Genomic DNA, 24,959 nt, shown 5'->3' with positions numbered 1-24,959 from the left:
ATCAGTATCTGTTATATAATTTGCCCATGATTTTCATGAAGTAGTTGTCGGCAATAATCGAGACCATAATGCAATAAGGGATACCTCGGTGTAAGTGGTACCCATTACAGAGAAAATGAAGTATCATATGAGATGCTTTTACATGTGGGGAGAAGAAATGCAGATTTACATTTGCAAGAGAGTGCAGAACATGGAGTTAAAAGATAGGGCAATAGGGAAGCACTAGGAAAAGGTGGATAAATGTCGAGTAGGATATCCGGAAATGCGGCGTGGACCTCGAATTGGCGTGGAACGGAGAGCAATTAGGACTAAAAAAATTGACATTGCACACTAAGAATAAGAAGCAATACGTTCTGTGGAGCGCACCAGAAATCTAGCAATTCTACTTGCGTGGCGTGCTCTAATGCTCGCTACCAAATGCCTGTGGTCCGCAGAGCGTGAAAATCAAAAACTTTTCGGAAGAAGTCCGCGCAGGTCGGGACGTGGACCGCTTCCTTAGCCAGGCGGCCGTGCTGCTCGATCTTCCGTCGCGATCGTTGGAGTCGACGCTGTGCCACATGCTGGAGAGCGTGCTGGAAGATAGCGCGTGTGCCGAGCTCCGCGATGCACGCTGCTCCCTCCTCAAGCGAGCGCTCTTCACGGACATGGCCCAGGCTTCTCTTCATGGAACTGGTTGGTGGCTTCTGTTTGCGTTGGAATTGAATGCTGCCGGGAGGAAAATGCCCAAGTGGCTTGCTTGTCAGCCGTGCAATAAATGTACACGTGGTTGAGTTGAAATGTTCCACTGCTATTTGGTACATTGCAATTGGATGCATGTCGTGCATTGCTTTGACGTTGATTTCGCAGCTGCAATGTAAATTATATTCAGATTTCACAAATTTTCCAACTATTTAAAAAACACATAAAGGAATTCTCAAATTGCCTAGAATCCGTACTCGAAATTTTACTTAAAATTTTCGGTCCTGTGACTTAAGTTTGTTTATAAACGGTGCGCATCTCCAAGAATGTAGATCTAAGGAAAGATGTTTAGGTAGTGACCATCACATTGACAATCTGGTTAAAACGTGCAGCTTCAAACTTGGTTTCTTGTACAAATGTCCAGGACTTTATTAATCTCACGTTGTTTTTATGCTTTTGCAGAGCTAATGTAGAATAGTCCAGCAAGATATCTGCTCTCTTGCCTAATTTGGTGAATATAATTGCAACATGTATGGCAAGTTTTTTCTAGACTCTATTGGTTAGTTTTTATCCATAAGGTTTACGAGAAGTTATTTTACCGAGCGCCGTCAGATTGTAACCGGTTAGATTCCCAATACGACTCAATCAGTTCTCGTATTTTAATTACCACTGCTAAGCATATTATTACACCTTTTTAAGATGTATCCACCCTTAACTTGCGTACGCACACTTAATTTTAAAACAATATTTTACTTTTAAATATAATAACACGGTAATATCTGATACGATTATTTCGTTATGTTTACAATATCTGAATTTAAACCTTAATTTGGTGCACATTAGTCATTGGTTATCTATGCTCATGTTGTAACGTTTACCCGGATAAAATGTATCAATGTCACATTATCAGTATTCCCTTGTATATTAATCTCAACGTTTTATCTTTGAAATTTGAATTAAGAAAATATTTCACCATCGATTTTTACCACATGACCATAGCTAATTCCCCCACTTTTTTTTTTATCAAGACCGATTACATTCATAAGTTAGTAGTAGTACGTTGTACACACGTATTCATGTTGAACTTCTTTTGCACCATACGTGGCCAACCGCGCCATACGGAGGTGCGGGGATGCCCATATCTGTACTGTACATACTAAAGTGGTGTTGGTTTCGTTTCGGTGATGCTCAAGAGCAGTGCCAACAGAAGTAGGTCTGACGGTTACCTGATACTCTTGGGAGTTGTGTAATGAGTGAAAAAAATATGAGCATGTGAATTGAAGTAGCCTCTGGCTTTTTGATGCAGAGAAGGATGTTAACATTTAAAAAAATATATTTCACATTGTGGTGCAATCACCCCAAATGAGCCGTAGTGAATACATAAAACAAACTTCTACTGTAATTGTCATCAACTTGAAATGTGTCGTCGAAAGATGGATAATGCGTGTTTTACAAAACATATTACGAAGGCTCTTGAAAGATAATCGCAGCATTTTTCAGGGTTTATTTTGGGTGTGTCATCTCGATTTGGCATAACGTTTTCACGTTGTATACTTTGGTTTTCATAAATGTGATCCTATACCACGGTCAATGCACTTAATACAGTCCCCAATTAAATTCTTTAGAAACCTATATTTTTTATTAAAGTACACTGGTTATCTTTTTAATGAGCCATGAAAGCCTTTTTACACATGCAAGTGCAGGGGATGTTGACATTTGGCATATATTTATCTATAATATGCATATGTAAGGGATAATGAGTAAGCACTGCTTGCAGGTTATTTTCATGCCACAGATTAAAATCAAATCACGTGTGCAGGTTTTTTTTTAGTTTTGCTGCGTCCGCTGCTGTTCGATGTGCGTTCACGTTTCACCGCTTGATGTTCTGCATGATGTCTGACATTTCGCTTAATCTGATGGGAGCTTTTTCAGCGACTGAAGAACTGGTAATTGGGAGCTTCTTCGAGAAAGGGTGAACTGAAATCCCCAGCCCTTGGAGCGAAACGTCTGACGCTTAACATAGTTGGCTATGTACAGGGCGAAAAAAGTCCGACATGCATACAGTGCCGAACAACACGCGGTACAACCCTGAAACGCATCAGAGGACCAAAATACAACTTAACGAGTGTTGTGGTGTTAACGTTGTGATGTTCTGTGTGTGTGTGTGTGTGACTATTCCTGCACAGTGCACCTGCTCTCTGAGACAATCCAGGCTGTAACGGTCAACCCATCGGGCCTTCACTACCAGCAGTCGTGGCTCTGCGTGCTGTGAGTCGGGGGGAGCAGGCACAACACGAGACAACGCTGCTTATCACGAGAGAATATACTCGCAACATCTGCCTCTGCTGGCCATATCTTCAACAGCTCGTACCAACCCAGCCCCGCTCCTGATATGCAGCCTCCCAGCCTTCAGCATTTAGCAACCTTGGAGGGATTCGGGGAATTCAAATTCCTCCCTTATCTCCCGATTCGGACACGTTTAACCAAAATTCTTCGCTTGACACCTCTTCTGACTTAGAGGAAGCCAATGTTCCCTATGAATTTGTTTGCCCCCTCTCCGCAAATGGGGGGGGGGGGGGTTGCCACAGATGATCCAAACAACCATCACCCCCATTTCACTCCTTTCCCCTCTCATCAACATGTTTTGAGAAGTTATTTACTCGCAGTGCAAATCATCCACTACGTCCGATCAAACAATCCGCTGCATCCCAAACAATTTTGGCTTTCGCGAGAAATTACAGCGTGACTTTGGCGGTGTGCTCTACGCTCGACTTTGGCTTCAGCAGTCTTGATGATGAGCATGGTGGGTCATCATTCTCTTCCTGGGCCTCTCCAAGGCTGTTGATACTGTATACCACGGCATCCTAACTCGGTAGATTGGCATGCTTCAACTTCTCCAACCTGGCAATAATCTTTGGTCTCTTGTTACGTCTATCTAACCATTTTCAGCTTGTTTCTGTGGACAACATTTCATCTGATAAAACTGCCGTCGCGTGAAGGGTGTTTCACCTCGAGGCAACGTCCTAGGCACCACTTTGTTCTGACTGTGTCAACGGCCTAAGCAAATTTCTGATCCACTCGGATATAAACCTTTGCACGATCATTACTGCCAACTCCAACAGGGTTTTTGAATCCCTGTCATTAGAGTTGGCCGTCCTTTAGACTTGTCCGCAACGCAAATAAAACGAAATGAATGTTGTTTTGTAGGCGACGCACACCTGCCCCCTTTCTCCACTTGAAAATTGTCTTTGGACTCTCAGGAAAATTTTTTTTTGACAATTTAATATATATGGATGTTATCCTTAATTACAAAATCTCTTTCCAGGTACGTATAGAACATATTTCTAATAAAAAATATATATATTTCTCTCCAGAAACAACCATTTGATATTCCGCTCCGTCTCTGACTGGAGATTGTCAAAGCTACCATTGTCTGTGTTTGACTCCTGTGAAGTAATCTACAGACCGGCCTCGGAGACCGTCCTGAAACGCTTGTTCCACCTGTGCCATCCTAAAAAAAAATACTCCCCAAGATACAGATCCGTTAATAATTACCTCCGTGACTGCATTTCACTCCGGGCCTTGTCACTCTGCCTTAACTGCCTCTCGACTTCTGCTGAGTGTACCCAGAGTGAGTCCGAGCACCGGTGGGGGAAAATTTTTTAATTTCACGCTGCCGCCCCTCACTTTAGGAACGAGCTCGCTCCGCAGTTTCGGCACCAACTCCTCCTACCGCGGCCCATTTTAAATTCCTCCCGTGATGTAATACATCCCTGTTCCTCCACATGTGGTGAGCGAAGGGCGCGCGAGTCGGTGTTGCATTTCTGATGCGCTCTACGTCCCCTGCACACGTGGTTAACGGAGGTTGGCGCGGCTTGGTGCTTCGGTGTTGATGTGCATCGCCTGACGTGTTACTTCAGAATCAGAAAACCTATTTAGACTTGAGTGGCGCATAACTTGAATGTGGTTCTTCTTCAATGTGTTTGCTCCTCGCTGTCTACATCGTTATGATGTATTCTCTCCTGTAACTTACTTTGTTTTTACAAAGGTTCTTCGCGGGTCATTCTTGTGAAACGGCTCGAGGCTGAATGTTTCTTGCCCTTGTGAACAAATGCAAACAAGTCAAAATCGAATATAGTATATATGTGCACAGTACTGTATATATCATTGCATGCTCATGGGCAGCCTGTGCTATGGATGGGGTGATGTGATACACCTGACACCATTCACCAACAATCACACCTGGCCCTCACCAATTTTTGGAGTATAACACATTCCTGCGGAGGGAGCTGGTAGGAACATTGGGTTGCTCGGTCAATGGCCAGGGTCAACGGCGGCGTGGTGTGTTCCGCAAATATGCCCGCCTGTGAGGGCGGGCACAAGCCGGTGTGAGTAGGTTAAACGTTGAGTTTTATAAGGGCACCACGGGGTGACCAACCCCTCCCCGCCCTCCCCACCCAGCCCCACCCCTCCCATTTTTGGATGCACGACGGACGGACGGACACAATAATCCCCTGTGGGCTGGTGTAACCAGGAGGTTCCTACCAGTGTTTTGAAATGGGGCTGTGGAGCTCACATTGTACACCACGCTATCATAAACGATTGAGTGGACAAGCATTTCTATGACTACCAAACTGAATGATCATATTCGTAGTAGAAAAAAAGTATATTGGCACCGTTCACATAACCTGCCTAACACGAACATTCTACGGACACCTCGTTCATTTGAATTTGGTAGAGAGGTCCAGGAGGGGTTCTTTGGACAAAGACACATACCTACAAATTGACAGATTAGCTGCTCGTTAGGCATTATAGGAATACTATATACATATACAACATGGTTATTAGCCTTGAGGAAGCCTCTTATCCTAGTTCACTGCGTGCGTTCCGCTCTTGCCATGCTGCGGTGAATGTCGACATGTCTCTTTTTGCGTGCGTGTGCGCTTTCGCGCACAGTTTTAACAACGAGGCACAAGGTTAATGTGGAGAACTGCTGGTGGACTAATTTAGCAGTTATTTGGTCGAGCACACGGCATTAATTTTCCGGCCTGCCACGGATGTGAAGTCGCCCGAATAGGTGTACGCCAAGGCCCTGTTAGGCCTCCTGAAGTTACTGTGGTCTAAAAAAAAAAAACTTGCACATTTCCCTGAAGCCTCAGGAGTCTGGTCAACAAAGCCCGCTGCCATTATTCTCATAACACAAGTCTGAACGGGTCGCCCCCGTGTGTGCGATCTTGACGGGTGGGAATTTTTGCGCTTCTGCTTTTTGAAGGTGCACGGAGATGACACTGCAGCACCGGGAAGTGTGCATCGCTCGACTGGAAAGGGCACAGAACTGGGGAGAGAACTGCTGTGAAGTGCGCTTTGTTATCCTGGTTCTTGCCCCACCAAAGTCGGTAGGTTGGCTACATCAAATTTTTTTTTTTTACACCAGAATATGGCCTTGTTGTCGAACCGCATGCAATTTTGATAGTGGATATAAATTCTACCAGTTGTTAAGTTACTCGTGCTTTTTGTCGTCTTCTCCATGGTGTTTTGCTTTCTTACTATGAAGCCAGGGGTTTGTTTGTTCTGCAGTAATCTGAAAAAAACAGGATTGCGCTGCTCAATACAAAATAAACCCTGGACAAATTGAATTAATCCATTTCGCCCTGTATCCATTAGTTGCGTGCACCTGCGCGCACGTGCGCGTGTGTATTCAGCAGCAGGCTTTATGAAACATGAGAGCTGTTGTCTGGGAGCTTCGGAGGATGTCTTTTTCGTAGTCGCATTGTTTTGAGTTCACACCGTCGTGAATCTGCCATCTCAGTTTAGTAAACTTTGCACAGAAATTCGGCAGTTCTCTCCGAATGCGTCGGTAAATGAACGCGTGACGGTTTCACAAAAGCCCTGTGATCTGTAAATGTTTTGTCGCGTATGCACGAAGTGCACATTTTTATTTGCGGCTGTCTGAATGCAGAAAAGCACCAAGACAGCGACTGAGGTGGGCCGCACTTTCGCAACCATCTTCGTGGACATTGGGTTCCGTCAGCGACTTATTGAGGCTCGCTCGCCCGAAGAGTTCAAGCACGCCCTCCTTCTCCGGCGACACGACCTCACGGCACAGCACGAGGAGGGGGACTCCAGGATTCCCACGCCCGTGCTTGAGCGACCCAAAGCAACCTTGCAGTCAGATCAGCCCGATGGCAGCCCATCTCTCCAGGAACAAGAGGATTCCAGCAAGTCCTCGGTAAGGTGACCGAGGAAGCAGTGACCATCTTTGTTCGGTGGTGAGCCAAAAGTGTAGTGGTGTAGTGTATATAGCATCTGAAAGCGCATCACGTGCTTTCGGAAGCTAATAACACGGTTGGCTACGTACGGTGCGAAAGAAGTTTAACATACTTGCAAAAAAAGGAAGGTGCAAGCCAACAAAATATATATTGTAAACGTTTCACCTATATGCCTGACCAAATATTTGAATCGCCGGTAATGAGAAGAGAAAAAAAAACTTTCATAGTTACGCTCCAATATGCCATCGTTGCGTGACCTTGTGATGTCACTTCATTGATGTTCTGAAAATGTATGGGAGTGATATTGCAGAGATGTCACTCGAGTGCTTTAATGATTATAACTGTCAAGGTTCTTTTTGTCTACGAACAAAGCTTTCGGGCTCACTTTGGACTACTCGGGGGACATGGGAGGTACCAATGCACACAATTTGTGCTTTTTGGGTTGTATTTCCCTTTAATTTCTTAAGGTCGGTGCACATGCTCATTGTTATGCCAACCTAGGTCCGCGTGTAAATATGCTTATAGGAATTGCACAAACCTGCTGATGGAATGACGTGTGAGAGGATGGTTGATTTGTCACCTGAATCTTGAAGTTGATCGTACCAACGACGGAGGAACAACAGTCGTCCGTAGAAGACATATATATGTATTATTTTTTGGCATGTTGGGGAGAGAACGATTAATGTGATCGCTTTGGGTGGGGGAAATCTTAATGACATTGAAAAGCCCATTTCGGTGAATCAGCAGTTAATTACTTTAACCCAAAGATGGCAGCAGCACCACTGCAAGTCTCCAACAACGGTACGTTGCGTTGTGAAACTTGCCACTTTTCCTTTCCGGATGTGAGCAAAAAAAATGTAAAACCAAGTGCACATTTGTAATTTGGCGCCTGTTAAAGTGACTTTAATTGGACAAACTTGCTCCCAGACATGAGCAAGTTTTCGGTGCAATCGTCTGGCCACTTCTGTGCTGATTTGGCTACTTTTTTGTTGTCTGGTGCCATACTTGCTCTCTTGCACCCCTTGTGGTTTTTTGATCCCATGAGTTACTCATTGCTGTCAACCAGAGGTCGCAAACGGATTTTGATTCCTTACCCGTACCCGGCCGCACCAGGGTCGCAAATGGGTACCCGTACCCGACTAGCCGGGTATCGGGTAGGGTATGGGTATCGGGTACCCGATTGCGACCTCTGCTGTCAACCCACACGGTTTAGCCCGTATTCTCGTACAGGGAAATTGAGTTTTCAGGTCCATACGGCGTACGGCCGTTTCAATACGGGCAAAAAAAGTATTTGTTTGTGTTTCTCCCTTGCGATGGGACTTTGTAGGATGGACGTTGAGATTTATAATGGGAACAGGGTGACTAATAAGGTCTGAATTGGTCTAATAAGGTAGGGCACTGATCAGGGGTTGACAGGTATGCTACTCACACGGCCAGACGGCAACCATTCATTGTGACTTCAGAACATTGCTTGGCATGTAAATGCGCCACGCGATCACACTTCAGTTTCCCTACACGCATACTTGAACAACGCTGCAACAGTTGTATGAGCAGCGGTAATGCGGGTCGTGAAATCCTGCGTCCAAGCTACTGGCAAGGGTGACGACATCTCACGTGGCGCTGAACCAAAGTTACACGCGTTCCAGCACACACAGAAGGATGTCAATATGCAAATGTTCTCGCAACCGCAGAGAGGTTCAATGTTGATATGCAGGGTGATCCATGCATAATAAGGTACACACTGATAAGGGGTCGACAGGTATGGCTACTTCCAGCCCATGCATACGATTCGAGTTACTTTCTTGCCACAGGCCAAGCTAGGAGCCATATTTGATCCATATACGCGATGTTCTTACCCCTCCCCCACTCCATAATACTCACGAGTGAGTGTGTGGTGCGTTAACAAAAAAAGTCCACATGTTGCTCGTTACAATGTTAATTATCAACATGCTATGCCTTGTAATGGCTGTTTACAGGGTGGAGAGGCGTTTCCAATTCCTGGTCATGCATGGCACTGCGGTGTTATATTAATGTTATTTATTGGGATTATGCCACCTGGCAGAGATGAAGATTGTTGGTGAATAAATGCTACACAAGACCTAATTTACTTGTATATCCACCCCAGACCATTCTCCAAAATAAAAATATAATTTATGTTTTTTTCCTTAGTGTGATTTTTCACGTAGAAACAAATATAAATGTGGTTTTCTTTGCAAAACTGCATATGATTATCTGTGTTTTAGTACGTTTGATTTCCCAATGCTGTTTTTGGTTGGGTTGAAGGTTTGTTGGCAGACAGCTGTGAAAAAACATGTCAAAGTTAATGCAACATTATGAAAAGTGTGTTCATAAAATAAATATTCAATTTGGACGAATGTTCTAGCAAACGGCCATTAGATAAAATAAGGAAATGTTGATGGTATCAAACAATCTTTATGCACCATATGGCGTCCCAGTTCGCTTTAACTCTGGCACTGACTTAGATGTCGGAGACACAATATAAGTTTGTGCTTGATGTATGTTGAACTTCTTTTGCACCCTACGCAGCCACCCATGCTAATCGGCGGTGTGGGGGAAGGACAACAAACTAACGTGTACCACGTGTCCTTTTCGTGTGTGCACAGACTGAGAGGAGTATTGTGTGCACTATTCCTGGAATGGGGATTTGGGAAGACATCCGTCGCAGGCTTCCATACTACTCCTCGGACTTCACGGACGGTGAGTTTCCCAGGCCCCCCGCCCCGGTGAGCCTGGGTAGGGATTCGTACTACAGCGCAAGCCCTCCTCTTATCCGTTGACCCTCTTAATCTGCACACCCCCGTTAACCGTGGCCAGAATCTCTCTGCGGACATTCCTATTATCCGCAGACAGATTGCTGCTGTTATAAGGTAATCCTGTTATCCGTAATAGAGGTTTTTTTGGCTTGAGTCCGCCATGCGCAAAAATTGCCGTTGCCGGAAACTTTTGTTCCCGTGGCTTTTGAATGGATACGAGTGGCACAAACAAATCTTCTGCTTACTCGGCGTTCGTCCGCAGCCTTCCACCATGAATAATAACGACTACTTATTTTTTGCCGTAACATGGCCTGCAATTACACGGGCGCAATAATGGTGGTGATGGAGTTGATGGCAATGGATTGATACTGATGGAGTGATAAATGATTGAGGGATTGATGGTTATGCCATTGATGTGCACTGTTGCTGCACTCTGTCCGACTTGGCTCGAGCTCGCTGTCGTGCCATGCGTGGACTAAGTCCCCAGCGGTTCGGTTTGTGTAGCATTTGACGATGAAGAAAATGTTCCGAGGATGACAACCGCTGTGATTGAGGGATTAGATCAGTTTACGGGAACGAGATAGATTTTTAGCATCGCAAGTCTGTGAGGGACTGTGACAGCATGGGGGGGGGGAGGGGGGAAATCTTCGTCCAATAGTGGATTGATAATAGATGATGGTGATGACGCTAATGCTAGTGCTGGGGGTGATGATGACGACGACGAGTGATTATAGCATGGCACAATACGCTCGAGCAGCAAGTCTTTATCCATGATTGCCCACATGGACACGGAGTTTTCTGCAGAATAATGCAGTTAATCAGATTGGCAAACCACCCTCAAGAAAGCCTCGCTGAGCTGGACGCTTTCATGAGGGTTCTGCATTGCGATGTTTGGCCATTTCCATTTGTGAGTGTTTCGCTTTGTAAGAGAGAGCCAATTACCTGGAGAAAATCCGTTTCCATAGCCGGGGACATTGCTCAAAGCGTGGGTGGCACCACTGTTTTCAAAATGTATGTAACAGGGTTTTCAAACCATAAAACATGCGCATTCATACAATTCAATTAATTCCTCCTACCCCCGTCCACCGCCTCTATTGCCGCCATGGAGTTTTAGTGCCAAATAGAAGGCCAACAGCCCCCTGCTCCCCATGGTGCACTGCCATGACTGAAAAGGTCCGCACTGGCTCATGAACACATTGGCTTTATTGCCATCTGTGAGCCATCAAGTAATTGCCTCAAGTGCTGGCGGACAGGTATGCACTATAGTCGAGGGGTGGGTTTTTTTTTGGGTTGGATAGCGAAAATATAAATGTGTCGTTAAACCCGCCCACCACCCGACGGCCAATCAGGTTTGTCACTTAAACAAAACGTACCGGTGAGTTACTAGTTCAGCACATCGGTGTGTTGGAGAGTAAACCCACAACATTTACAATTCGAGTACCGTGTCGTTTCGCCGGTAATTACAACCAGCATCGTCAGGCGACAGCCAGAATTGTGGAGAAATCCACCATTCTTGTCTTTGAGCACACTTTATAAATTTTACTCGATGATGATAGAGACCTGCGAGAAGATTTTGGTTTTTTTAAAGCTTCGGATCACGCCGCTATTGTGCAGGGATGAGATGATAGAAAATGTGACGTTTAAAAAAAACCCCCACTAACCTTGCCCGTCACATGTTCTCTTCATGGGAGAATCCGTGCACCTGCAACATCTTTCTCTGAGCCAGGTCTGTAGATTATGGCCACGGTGTTAGGCAGCACTGCAGCCATGGGATTTCTGGTTGCAAAGAAGCTCGGTGCAACTATTGCGATGACACCATTCGTTATGGATCTCGCAGCTGCAGGGACAATTGGTGAAGTGGGATGGAATTGGTACGATGATGTCACGTCGCATGTAGACACAAATGAAAGTAATCCTGGGCATTGCGCCGTTATATTTTTTTTCTCCGTATAGTGCGGTTCCAGCTTCGGGCTAATGATGAGCCGGCTAACTAATGGGTGAGGTCTAATAGGTCTTTGCGGTGCATCATGTTGAGGTGTCAAACGACTCTTTTTGCTCTGTATGTAAAACAAAACAAAAAAAATCTCAGGTGTAAATGCATTCGAATGAAGAATATACTTTGAACGCACGAGGTAGTACAGTTTATAAACCTTGCAAACCTTGTATTTGACAGGGATTCTTAGAAACCGGTGCATTGGAAAGTACATCATCGCCATGATATTCCTGTACTTCGCCTGCCTGCTGCCCTCCATCGCGTTCGGATCGCTCAACGACATCAACACGAGAGGAGCGATCGGTAGGCAGCACCGCATCGCCGTGCTGGCGAGCAACGAGGAGCGAGAGAGGCGGTATTGTGTGCACGTGTAAAACATGAATAATCTATCGCCGCATCTTGGCAGGTTTGCACGGTAATCGAACGAAGATGGTCACTGCATCGCGCACTGGCGCCATGCACTTTTACATCATCTAGATTAAAAACTAGTTTTTTTAGAATTCATTTTTGTGTTTGGTTTTGTTCTTCCTCCATACCTCCAATTTGCACGCTTGGCTACGTACGGTGTGTAATACTTTTATTCGTACGTACATGTTTCAAGCTTTTCAATTACAAAAAAAACTGTTTTGGTATGTTGGTGTATGGGTACAAAATAATTCTGTAATAATTTATTTGGAGGACGTGCTAAAAATGTTTCTACAAATCTGCAGATTAAATTGTACGGTGAACGTTTATATTACAGTCGTGAATAATTTATTAGATCAGCATTCATTTATGCAGCGCAATATGAAGAGGCAAATACTTGTTGGTAATACTTGCCGAGGTTTGCTATTGTAGCATTGATTTGTCATCTTGATGTAAAATCGAAGGGGTTGGTGTAACAGATATCTCTATGGAACCACTTGGGGATTGACACCTTATTCCACTACCGTATTCTCCAGACCACAAGCATAAGCACGTAGTACATCTTCTCCAGTGTTTGTGTGTGTGACCATATTAGTGTGGAACTGTGGGGCAACGGTTAGTGCACTGCACTACCAACCCGTCAACCTCAAACAACCAATAACAGTGGCGAAAATTGGACCGGTCCTAGGCCCCTCCCGTAGGCCGACTCTGCCTCAAATGAGTACTTGGTGCGGTGTGTAAACATCGTCACTAGGGGGAGACGAAGATAGACGAGCGTGGTTCTGGCCACCCACCCACCTCCTCGTGTGGCGTGCCGGCCTTCAAAATTGCTCCCTGAAAACACTTGCCCCAACAGTCTGTTCAGGCCGTACGAGAGGGATATTTGTCTTTGACCAGATTAGCTGAACTCCATTGGCACTGGGTACAAAATTGTGGGGGTGCATCGTACATTCCGGAGTGACTTTTTTTTTAAACTGGACGGCACGGTGGTCCCCTATTTCAGCAAATTCATTTTATGGGGTTTTGCCCACTGCACCTATTATCCATGGCCAACACCATCTCAGCGCGCCCCCTTCTGACTTGTTCTTTGACCTTGCCACGTTCATTAGAGACGAACCACTGCCCTCCTCCTTCTTGGGGATGTGTCTGGCCATTCCCTTGTCTCCCACAGACGTCCAGAAGACACTCGTGGCGCAGAGCATGGGAGGAGTGCTGTTTGCGGTTCTGTCGGGACAGCCTCTCATTGTTCTGCTCACCACTGCGCCTCTCGCCCTGTACATATATGGTGAGTCTGAATCATTCGGATGCCGCCGAGTTGTTGTAACGGAGACATTAACACGTGGTGGGCTTTCGCGGTCAATATTTATCCGCAATGGAAATTGTTTTTGGGTTGGATCGCGTAAATATAAATGTGGTGTTAAACCCGCCACCACCCGACAGACAATTCGTACGGTGAGCAGTTTCTGCCCTGGTTAGAGCAACAAAGAAAGGTTAACCTGACTAATTGGCTGTCAGGTGGTGGCGGGTTTAACAACCCAAAAAAACTTTTATTGTAATGGTGAGCCCACTGCATTTATAATCCAAAGGTCAACCGCTTCTATCTCCCGGCGTAGCAGTAACAGCGACATCATCATTGTCATTCTACGCATCACCATCCTCAACATAATCACCATCATCCTGATCATAACCTTCTTCTTCAACATTATTGTCGTCGTTTTATCAGATGACGAGGCATTGACACGGTCGAGCAGAAGCGCGTTCGCCGATTGTCGCCAATGTTCACGGTTCGAATCCAGCGGCTGCCCTCATTTAATGCTGCGTCTGTATTAACTGTAAAGATACACGCAGTCTGCTTCACAGTGGCCATGTTATCGGTCCTGTGATGTAATTCGCAAGAGTAAGACCATTTGTGCTGGCGTCATGGTCACGAATTTTCATCATTTGACAATGTCCCCACTATTCGCTCGATTTTAATTTGCATAGAAGTCCTAGCCGGGTAAACGAGCGTCATCATCATAATTGTCTTCACATTCGTCATCGCTTTTTGTTCGTGCTTGTTTCTGCCCTGATTAGAGCAGCAAGTAATGCCCTTTGTAAATGTAATGCAAACATTCCACAACGTGTAGTGGAACAGAGGCAACTAACGTGCACGTGAATTAAGGTGGAATGGGCCATCGCTACCCTCTCACCCTTTGATGCGATTACGCATGATGGTTGAAACCTTCCACAATTGAGCATAGACCTTTTCAGCACGAAGTAGGCTCCATCCTAAACCCACTCTTGTCCCCCCCACTGACGGGCCACCCTAGCGGCTCCCCGTTGAGGAAGGGCGGTAGTGGGGGGGGGCTGCCTTTGTTGCCCTTGTGGAATTAAGGTCCAAGCGAATTGCGCAAATGTGGAATGGATACCAATTTTGATGTGAAAACGGCCGAGCTTCTGAAAAAAAAAATGGCATAATCGCGATCAAAATAGCGAAACGGTAATAGAAGTTTTTGGGTTGGATGGCGTAAATCTCACCCAAAAAAACCTCTTAAGGCTAATATGGATAATCATAATAATAATTGTTCTGGATAATATTGGTCACGAAAGCCTACGTGTTATAGTGACACGAGTTGTCCCTCGGGGTGTCCTTTGAGAGACAATTGTACTTTGCGTTTCCCCCTTGGCCGTATTTGATGCAGCGATCCGGACAATTTGCGATGAGTTTGAACTGGACTTTCACGCGTACTACGCCTGCATCGGCCTCTGGAACAGCTTCTTCCTGACACTCTACGCCCTGCTGCACATGAGCACACGCCTGCACCTCTCCAAGCGGTGAGTCTTAGAGAAGGACGTAATTTCTGTGATTTAAAAAAAATCTTAACTTTTTTTTCCAGAGCGCTCTGGATATTTCCTGGTACGTGTTCAGCTGAAGCATGACCTAAGAGCTTACATTTAAATATATATCAAATATAAATGTTTTCTGTCGAGAAATATAGGCATTTGAATTTGCAGCTGTCCGACCTTCGAAACAATTATAGTTTGCTGGCCCTGTTGGTGGGTACATTTGAGTAGCAATTTGTGGCCAAGGACAAGGTCATTCTCAGAAATTTGAAAACCACTGCTGTTTGGAACATATCAATCACACCCACAATATCCGCGCACATATGCATCATAGCGCATTGTGGTTGTATATTCTTTCTGTCGTATAAACATGCAAACGTGTTGGCTCTCTTGCAGATCTATTGAAGAGATATTTGCACTCTTCATCTCCATCGCCTTTGTGGTGGACGCAATCAAGGATATCATTAAGAGTACGTTGTGCTCTATTGCCTGACTACAATTGCACATCCGCATTCAAAACAAAACCGTCATGGAAAACAGTGTACGTACGCATGTTGAACTTTTGCACAGTACCTAGCCATCCGTCCTAATCGGAGGTGCTTAAAAAGCTGTAGGAGATACATTTTCTAAGAAATGTAGCGTGTACAAAAATAAAGCTACGGACTGGTAATACATGTGTAGGCTTACAAAGAGTTTAGGAATTAAATGATCTTTTACGTTAATGCGGTTACAACGAGTTCGCTGGCTAAAATAATTTGTAATTTATCTTTTTGCTCCAACCTCTCCCGTTTGCATGCACTTGAGGCAGCGGTCGTGTGTCGGTCTGATTCTGTTTTTTTATCTTTGCAATTGCATTGATTGTAATACGGTACTTAAAAAAACACATACGACAGCAGAACAGATAGGCAACTAATCTTCCGCACTCCGTGAGCACGAGCATTCACATCACAACCTAGATTATATATTCTCATGCTGTGACCTGATTGCTGCCCACAGTACATTTCATTTTTCTCGCCGTTTTTCACATGTGCCGCTGATGGCCATATTTTAGGAATGCAAGTCATAATATCCGCTCTTTCTCATCGCACGCTTTGAGTTCACTACTTGTCTTAATTTCCACGTTTTTGTAATGGTAAATACAAAAAAGCTGACAATTTGGAGAACCATAAGGTCAATTATTCGGTACTAATTTAACATTGCAAAGTTGGTTTTACCGCAAATTTTCATTGTATCACTGTGGTAATGATTTATCAATTAACATTACAAGCGACTGTTGCATTTCTGCCCGAAACCGTTCTGAAACTTCTGTCATGACACACGAGTGTAGCAAGAGCAGAACCGCTAAACGCAGGTGCTGCTGTCGATGTATGTCAAAGTTCTTTCACACCGCACGTAACCAACCGTGCTAATCGGAGGTGCGGGGGAACGACGACAAACTAAACACCAAAAACCAGTTCTAAAGAAGTGAGTTTTCAATCTAGATTTAAAAGCGTACAGCTCCAGTGGCCTAATATTGGAAGGAAGAACGATCCAGACGGCCGCAGAAGCGAATCTGAAAGCGCGCGATGCGGTGACCGTCTTTGTTCGATGGCCGGCCAAAAGCCGCCGCTGCTGCTGCAAGGATGACTGCAGTCCGCATGATGGTTTATGCTCCTTGACGAGATCGGCAAGGTTACTATTGTGGTTAATTCGTGGCAAGCGCTCTGCGTGTAACGAGGGCGACCCTTTCCGATACGGCTTTCCCAACCAAAGCTCCCGTTGTGTCCTCGTCGTCCGCGTGTCCGTGAAGTCTTCAAGCAGAACTATCTGCCCGGGGAGCCGGGAGGCTGCGGTTCTGCGGGGAACAACACGAGCGATGGCAGCTGGGAAGGCGCCGCCGGGGTGGACTCGGGCGGCCCCAAGGGCAGCCGTGACGTGGCCCTCCTGGCCCTGCTCCTCATGCTGGGCACAGTGTGGCTTGGGAGCACTCTTTACCAATTCCGCAAGCGGTGAGCAACCCACCCATCTCTCGGTGCCCCCCCCCCCAATCTCTCGGGCCCCCCCCCATCTCTCCCATGACGTGGCCCCCGCAAAGTTGTGCAATGGCCCCCGAGGCCCGCGAGAGTGCGATGGACTTTTGGCATTCGTTGGTTCGACGAAACACGTCACAACTATGAGATGGCTCTCCACGCTGTGTGATTTAGTTTGTAGTAGTTTGGTAAGTGGACATCCTTGGTTGTTCATTAGCAGTCAAAGTGGTGGAGTGGTAATCGATTGTCAAGATCATCAGCAGCAGTAGCAGCCATGATCAATCCACTAATGGATGAAGGCCTCCCCAAACTGCCACAATCTCTCACAATCCTGCCATCCAGCACCTGCGCACGACCTGATTTCATTGTTTCATCTCCTCCGTGGATGTAATCTTGTGTGCATTCCGTTCCATGGCTACAGATCTGTCATTAAACTAAACTATTTTACCAAGTAAGGCCCACTGAGCTATCTATTTTTCAGAAGTGATTTGGCCATAAATGGTACCCTGACGAAGTGGCTTATATATCTGCAGTTATGCCTATGTATTGTTAAAAGTGTGACCCTACAATGTTGTACATACTCTCTGGTTCTTTCGGTCAAGTCACGTATATAGAAAAAATTATTTAAAAAAACACGACGTTTCGGTCGCAACACAAGTATCCGTCTTCAGGTGAGGAATAATGATCTGCTGTTGTGGCTCTATATAGGCACGGGGGGGGGGAAGGAGTTTGGCTGTGGGAGTTCACAGGGGGAGAGGAGTGGAGGGTTTGTGGCGTGCATGGATGGGTGGATCCGGAAAAATTATTCCATTTTAGTTGCTAATTTCTCCAGCCCCACCTGTCCATGCTCGCCACAAACCCTCCACTCCTCTGCCCTGAGAACTCCTACAGCCAAACTCCTTCCCTCCCCTCTCCCGTATCTATATAAAGCTACAACAGCAGATCATTTTTTTCTCACCTGACGACGGACGCTTGTGTTGCCACCGAAACGTTGTGTTTTCTTGTATTATTATTTTCTACCCACGCGACTTTACTGAAAGAACTAGAGAGTCACGAATTCCTGCAGTCACGAAAGCTTCAAATCAATTTTGTACATATTTTGAGGTGTTACAAAAGCTTGAGGCAAATTTCCTTTTGACAACCCTGCCTTGACGTGAAACATACTATATTTATAACTCCTTGCTGCAGGCCATATCTGCACCTGCAAGCGCGGGAGATCCTGTCCGACTGCGCCATGCCCCTCTCCGTCATCGCCTTCTCCTTCCTGGGCTCCTACGTGTTCCGAGACATTGACCGTATGGCTCCGCTCACGTGTTACAGGCATTTCCTCTGTAGAGTTTTCGTTTTTCACGTAGAGTCGTTTGGTATGCACAGACATAGACGACTCTACCGAACCTCGTGAGTAGGATAATAACGCGGTGGCTCATATAGCAGTTGTCTAAGTTTAAAAAAAAAAACCCGTTCTGTTTGTAACGTAGAGCACCAGTGGTACATTTGCATTAACAGGAATCAGCTGCACTGTCTGTCTTCATCATGACTATTTTAAACGTATCATATTATACGAGGCCACCGCTTGTCAGACACAAGTTAACCATTGTGCACTGCAGTTCAGTATTTGGATGTGAACATTAACACCTGTAATGGCAGAAATGTGTTCGTGTTTGACTTTACATTACTTGCCGAGTGTTCCACACATCCCTGCAACCTCTGACTAGCACGGTTGGCTATGTATGGCACGAAAGAAGTTAAACGTACATACATACATCTCAAGCCTGCAAATGCTTGAAGCCTGCAAAGGCTTGGGATGTATGTTGGGCATGCTAACACATTACCACTGACACCAAATATAAGCCAGCATAGGTTTCGTTCACAGTGTTCGGCTTGACGGAATATCACCGCTCTTAAGTGGTGTTAAACTATAGACGATTTACCATTCCCTTCCGTTGAATGCCTTGATTATGCAATCTACTTCACAGTCAACTCCATTTAAATTCACGGTTGATCACTTAGTGCAATATGCTCTGTCGCGATGAAGGTGTAAATCGTGTTAGATCAGCCGTGGCTACGGTGTAAACCTGCGTACAGACATAGAGGGTCCACAGTTTCCTGGCTACAAATGCTTGGCCAAGCGTGTTGCACCTATTAATTACGTGTGTACGTTGGACTTCTTTTAGCGTCGTATGTAGCCAACTATGCTAATCGGAGGTGCAGTTACATTTCTATGTTGGGTAGACAACAACAAAAACCTCACCACACTCCGATAATCAAATTAGGATGTTGTATCCAGCTATAATCAAACATTTTTTAAATAATTGACAGCACTGTGAAATGAAGGCCGCCCTAAACCGTGTCCGAAACGGGGGTTGTTAGAACATACTTCACCACGTTCGTCAGTGTGGGTCGGCGAAGGTGAAGGCCCCAGGGCCAGCTAAGATGTCTCTCACACTCGAAGTTGGCCGTGGCTGGGAATGAAATTAACGTCTCGCTGGGTTAGTGCGTGGACAACCACGCTAACCTCCGATTGGCATGGTTGGCTATGTCCAGGTGCGAAAAGAGGTTCAACATAAGTATGCAGCAGAAACCTTCTAAACCACCACCCCTGTTGACGACTAATCGCCTCCATAGAGCCCAATGTGTTCGCTTACCGACCATTCCCCTGTTAACGACTGGCTCTTGTAGGTCCAGTAAATATTAATTAATGCATTGATTAACCATGTTTCTTTTTAATTTAGTGTTTTATAATATCGTGAGTATCTATATGTATTAATATCCATTTAATTATTATAAAGTACGTTTTTCGGGTTAAAAAGTGGAACTTTTGATGGTTTCGGAGGGAATTAAAACTTTTAATTTGTATTTCCTATCCTCACTTAATGACCAAATTACTTAACGACCGGTTTCACTGGAACCAATTACCGTCATCAAGAGAGGTCCTACTGTACAGTAACACGTAACAAAGTCTGTCGCCGGCTCTGAAATGTGTTGGTAATGTCTGCCCCCCCCCCCCGCCGCCCGCCTCCTGTTGCGTGTGTTGCAGTGACAGGGCTCAAGTTCAGCTACACTCCGAGTGAGAGCTACTTTGCGCTGGCGCCACTGAGTCTCCTAACAGTGGGCTCTATATGCAGCGCAATGGGCATCGGCTTCCTGCTCTCAATCCTTTTCTTCATGGAGCACACGATGGCCGCCTCGCTCACCAACGCACCGCACAACAGGTTTGCTCTCGGCGTGCCCATGGGCGATACTTGTTCTCTTGATGTGCGTGTGCGGTCCCCGTGAACTTGTCACAATGATATATAGCAGTGCTTCTGGATGAAAAAATCGTCGACTCTGGTGGCCTTAAGCCAAGACGTGCGTGGGTTTGCAGTTGCACACGTAGATAATACGTAGAATCGGAAACCTCCTTAACCCCAAGGCACTGGCACTTTGGTGGTTGAGATGGCTTAATATAAATGATAACCGCGTTCTTTTGTCTACCGAATGCAAAATTGGCACATGCGTGAAACCACACCAAAAACTGTCAACGAGCTCCAATGAAAGCGTGGGCTGAGAAATAAATAAACTTTAATGACGAACGTTCGTCGCCTCTACGTAGAGACCGCTCGCAGGCAGGGACCATTTAACAGTCGGCTGCGCGTCGTTGCCACGGCAGGCTGAAGAAGGGCACGTCGTACCACTGGGACCTGCTCCTGGTGGCCGTACTCAACGCCACCTTCTCGCTTTTCGGGCTGCCCTGGATGCACGCCGCCTTCCCGCACTCTCCGCTGCACGTGCGCGCGCTCGCCACGGTCGAAGAGCGCGTGGAGGACGGCCACGTGGACGAAACGTGAGCGGGGGTGCACACCGCCACGTGCCCATAGCGCCGCACATGCCCAACGCGACAAACTACGGGAATGGAGCTTGCCCGATTGAATTCCCCCGGGTAGTTTTGAGCAGTATTAGCATTCGGCAGTGGTGCTGGGCACAAACTAATTAAGCAAAAGCTTGGGGTACCAAGTAATTTAAAGAGTTCTTTAAAAAAAATGCAGCAACACCCCGATTTAAGTCAATTTTTTTGCCCCTTTTCGCAAATATACGTCGTCACTTTATTAACACATGCTACCCGATTTGCGTCGCCTCAACACCCACACTTGCATCGCTGACAGCATCGTCCGTCCTCTCCCGTGTCCGTTGCCTCGGCCTTCACCTCCACCTACCTACCCTGTAAAATCGCCTTGATTTGAGCCATTTCGATATTGGCCGTCGCACCTTTCAGCAACGCGTCGCCGATGTTAACCAGCCTATTACTGTGTGTGTGTAAGCGACACTAGTGCAGCCCTGCAATTGCTTGCTCGTGCAAATTGCTGGTGGAAGGGCCTCCACTAGAGGGGGAGTTGTAGAGGGTATTTGGGCTCTGCTCTTTCGTGCCGACACACGACCTGCCATGTGACTGGGGTCTACCCATTTATACTGCTGGGTGGACAGAGGTGGGGGGCGGGGGTCATCAACTTGCGCATTGTTCAAATGCCGAGATGGAATCAAACGGCCGACCCATGATCGCAAGTTCAGTCGTGCTCGCCATGACGCCAAGGCAGCTCCCCTTAAATAAATAGGCGTTCACCAATATAGGCTTAAACTCGGATCCTTGTCAAATTAACAGCTCAATTCCAATGACTTTATTACCAACGCTAGTAATTAGTCTACTACGTTTATTATGTCACATGACTGTGATGTAATTGAGCTATGTGGCTTGTACTATAGCTTTTGTATTCAGGTGACGCGCACCCTAAGTTATGTTTTCTCCGGCAGCCCAAAGGACTAGCAGGACCACTGTTGGAAATTAACATTTCTAAGGAATGTCTTTGCGTGCGAACGCTTGTGCGCTCACGTCAGCCTGTGCCCACGTGACCTTGTGCATGTGTGTGTGTGCGCGTTTGTGTGTGTGTGTGTGTGCACGCTTGCAGCATCGTGTGCGTGCGCGAGACACGCGTCCCAGTGCTCCTAGCGCACATGCTGCTGGGTTTGTCACTTTTTTTTCTGCTACCCCTGCCACTGCAGTGGATTCCACGGCCCGTGCTGGATGGCATCTTTTTGTACATAGCTCTCACGTCGCTGGATGGAAACCAGCTCTTCCAGCGTCTGGCTCTGCTGTTCACCGAACAGGTAATGAAGTGGCAGGCGCAGGGTTTTGCAATGTCACGTTTGGTTCTTGGGATACATTGGCCTGAGCGGCGGTGGTGTGTTTGACCACTTGTTGCAGAGAGAGATGTATGATTTTTCAAGACCCCCTGATCAACCCCGGTTAATACTGCCAGGTGTATTAATCGGGGAAAAAAATACGCACCGACTGCATCACTGTGGGCGTTAAAAATGAGCAAGCCATATCTGTCGGCGTCAGGGTCCAAATACGAAAAAAATAAATGAATGTGTACTTAATTGGAAAACCCAGTCGGAGACAAATGATAGGTTGAAGGTCGTTGCTGTTGTTGGCCTTGTGCCACGCAGACGGTTACCGACAGAGGGTCCTCTAGGATTAAAAGCATTAAAGCTGCACTCGGAGATGTTTGTAACATTGTCGGTGCAACGTAAATGCAAGTTGTTGTGGTTGCAGGAAGGAGGATCACTTGACGGCCTCTTCACGCAGTACTATATATTAATGTGTGGTACTGAAAATGTGGCCAAATGAAGTGTTAGGATAAAAATAGCTGCATTTGATAAATTCCAGAATACGTGAGTTTGTTAAACTCTATAAGTTGCAACGGGTTTCGAATTTGCATGATTTAAATTTTGCGGTTTAGTTTTTTACAGAGACTAAAAAAAACCAATCTGGAACATTAGTGTTGTTTTTAACCACCAAATGAGTTTCCTGGATTCGTTTCCTGTAGTTGAGAGCAGATCTTGGCGCGCTTGCATCTACAGTGCCCCCCTTGTATGACGCCCCCACTCGGTCATCGTCCAAACGTTCCGAGGTAACGCGGCTCAAAAGCGTACGTTGAAAGGGTTGTGAAAAATTTCCTTCTGGGGTCGTTTTGTGAAAAACTTTATTACCACTTGCGGAGTTGCAGTGGCTATGGCTTGCCTCCATATTTATTTCGGACAATGACGATTCGTGGAATAATTTTGAGCGCACGACATTACCAACACATTTCGGAGCCGGCGACAGACTTTGTTACGTGTTACTGGACAGTAGGACCTCTCTTGATGACGGTAATTGGTTCCAGGAAAACCGGCCATTAAGTAATTTGGTCATTAAGCGAGGATAGGAAATGCACATTAAAAAGGTTTTATTCGCTCCGATAGCATCAAAAGTTACACTTTTTAACCCTAAAAACGTACTTTATAATATTTCAAAGAATGGATATTAATACATATAGATACTAACGACTTTACAAAACAAAAATAATGGTTTGGACTGTCAGTGTGACAAACAACTTCTGCCCCTTGCCCCACTTAAAAAAAATCATCGTGGCAGCTGTGTGAGTTACGAAATATGTTTGGCAATCTTCCCATATGCAGCCTCCCTCCTTATCGCCAATATTTTGTCATGAACGTGTTAGTAGGCGTGGAGCGGTGGGCACGGCCAACGTTGATGCCAAGTGATATTTTGCGTCATCGTGGGCAACCATTCGTTGCGCACCAACGATGTATGGTCAGACAATTCCCATCACCGACTGTGTGTGGGAAGGCCTTCATCCAGCAATGGATTGACAAAGGGCTAAAAATCATGACACTCGTTATTATTCTATCTTAGTTGGGTAGATTGTATATCTTGTTAGATCTTGTTATTTCTCTGTTTTAAGTAGGCCTTGGTTTGTGAGAGCTTTTGCTATTAAGATCCGTGTCAATTTCCTCCATAATTAAATTGTGTCTGTCATTAGTTATTGTTTATTCTTTATCGCTTGGGGGGGGTACCTTTTTGTGAATTGTCAATCATCAACCCCCTTTGTTTTGCTGCTTTCATGCATAATATGCAGCCTATTGTGTTTTTCAAAATTCTAAATCCATTTGTACAGCATGGTAAAGGAAGACTAGTCAAATTTTACTGATCCTTTAGCCTTATTGTGTTACGGCCATACCTCATGTGAATCAATTCACAAACCCTCGGTTTGAATCGCTCTTATTCACGATGACCTTCGTTCAAATTACGGTTTATTATGTCCATAATCTAAATGAGAATACAGCAGAGGGAATTTTCTTTTCATAGACCTACGTAATCATAGTCATCTTCCTTGGAAAATTAGTGTTACAAAAGTTCTGTGGTGAGCATCAGTTGTGTGTTCACAGGTCCTGAGTTGCATAATAGACAGCTCGTATGTAGTAAAATTAATTATTATTTTCATGCAAAATGCAGCTGGAATGAATGATTCAGGGGTGCAATAAACCGCACACGTGGGAAGGTAGCCAGAACTGGCACCGACAATTTACCACGCCTATGTTGGGCCCTATATAGGGGATGTTTGATTAACTCTCCATTAGATTTGCAGTTGTTGATATAAAGTCAAAGAAATAATGCGAATGCAGGAATGTCACCGATAGGCTATCTTAAATTGAAATTGAGGGGAGAGAGACCTTGAAAAATAAGCTTGTAATGTTACGTAGAACAACTTAAATGCACAAAGGGACTCGAATAATGTTCATAGAACAAAGTTAAATGAACATCGAGATGCATATTCTTGGTTCTTTCGGTAAAGTCACGTAGAAGGGAAATAATAAAATAATAAAAATAAAACAAAAAAATCTCACGACGTTTTGGCCACAACGCAAGCAGCCGCACCGAAAGAACCAAGAAGATGAATCCCTGTAGTCACTAAAGCTTTAAATCGAAAAAAATCGAGATCCATTATTTACTTGAATTACTTCTTGCACTGCTCGTCGGTATGTGCCCGACAGTAATTTATGTGCAGTGGCCCAGAATCCTGTGCAATTAATTGCGTGCGCTGATATTTTTCGGTACATTGTCATATTAATGTGAATCACCACTGGCTGGAAACGGCCAATTGTAACTGATGTGAAATGGTCAATTATAACAATC

General features: G+C 45.4%; 1 protein-coding gene across 7 annotated transcripts in view; it reads left to right on the top strand.

The window, feature by feature from the left end:
• The window catches only part of SLC4A11 (solute carrier family 4 member 11), a 40,439-nt gene that overhangs the window by 9,624 nt on the left and 5,856 nt on the right, over positions 1-24,959 (top strand). For 6 of the 7 annotated variants that reach the window (XM_061552851.1, XM_061552852.1, XM_061552849.1 and 3 more), the window contains exons 4-17: positions 435-672; positions 2,865-2,946; positions 5,951-6,074; positions 6,638-6,907; positions 9,572-9,665; positions 11,895-12,017; positions 13,291-13,404; positions 14,801-14,933; positions 15,339-15,412; positions 16,732-16,930; positions 18,140-18,246; positions 19,989-20,163; positions 20,601-20,774; positions 21,892-22,090. In XM_061552851.1, coding sequence (XP_061408835.1) covers positions 435-672; positions 2,865-2,946; positions 5,951-6,074; positions 6,638-6,907; positions 9,572-9,665; positions 11,895-12,017; positions 13,291-13,404; positions 14,801-14,933; positions 15,339-15,412; positions 16,732-16,930; positions 18,140-18,246; positions 19,989-20,163; positions 20,601-20,774; positions 21,892-22,090 — 2,106 coding nt within the window. The remainder of the gene's footprint in view (positions 1-434; positions 673-2,864; positions 2,947-5,950; positions 6,075-6,637; positions 6,908-9,571; positions 9,666-11,894; positions 12,018-13,290; positions 13,405-14,800; positions 14,934-15,338; positions 15,413-16,731; positions 16,931-18,139; positions 18,247-19,988; positions 20,164-20,600; positions 20,775-21,891; positions 22,091-24,959) is intronic. The other variant, XR_009755245.1, reaches the window with a different exon arrangement.

This window comes from Lethenteron reissneri, chromosome 17 (assembly GCF_015708825.2).
Source record: "Lethenteron reissneri isolate LAM-NWPU_2019-01 chromosome 17, ASM1570882v1, whole genome shotgun sequence".
Classification (NCBI taxonomy): domain Eukaryota; kingdom Metazoa; phylum Chordata; class Hyperoartia; order Petromyzontiformes; family Petromyzontidae; genus Lethenteron; species Lethenteron reissneri.
The sequence above is the reverse complement of the archived record's forward strand: the minus strand, read 5'-3'. Positions and strand labels throughout refer to the sequence as shown.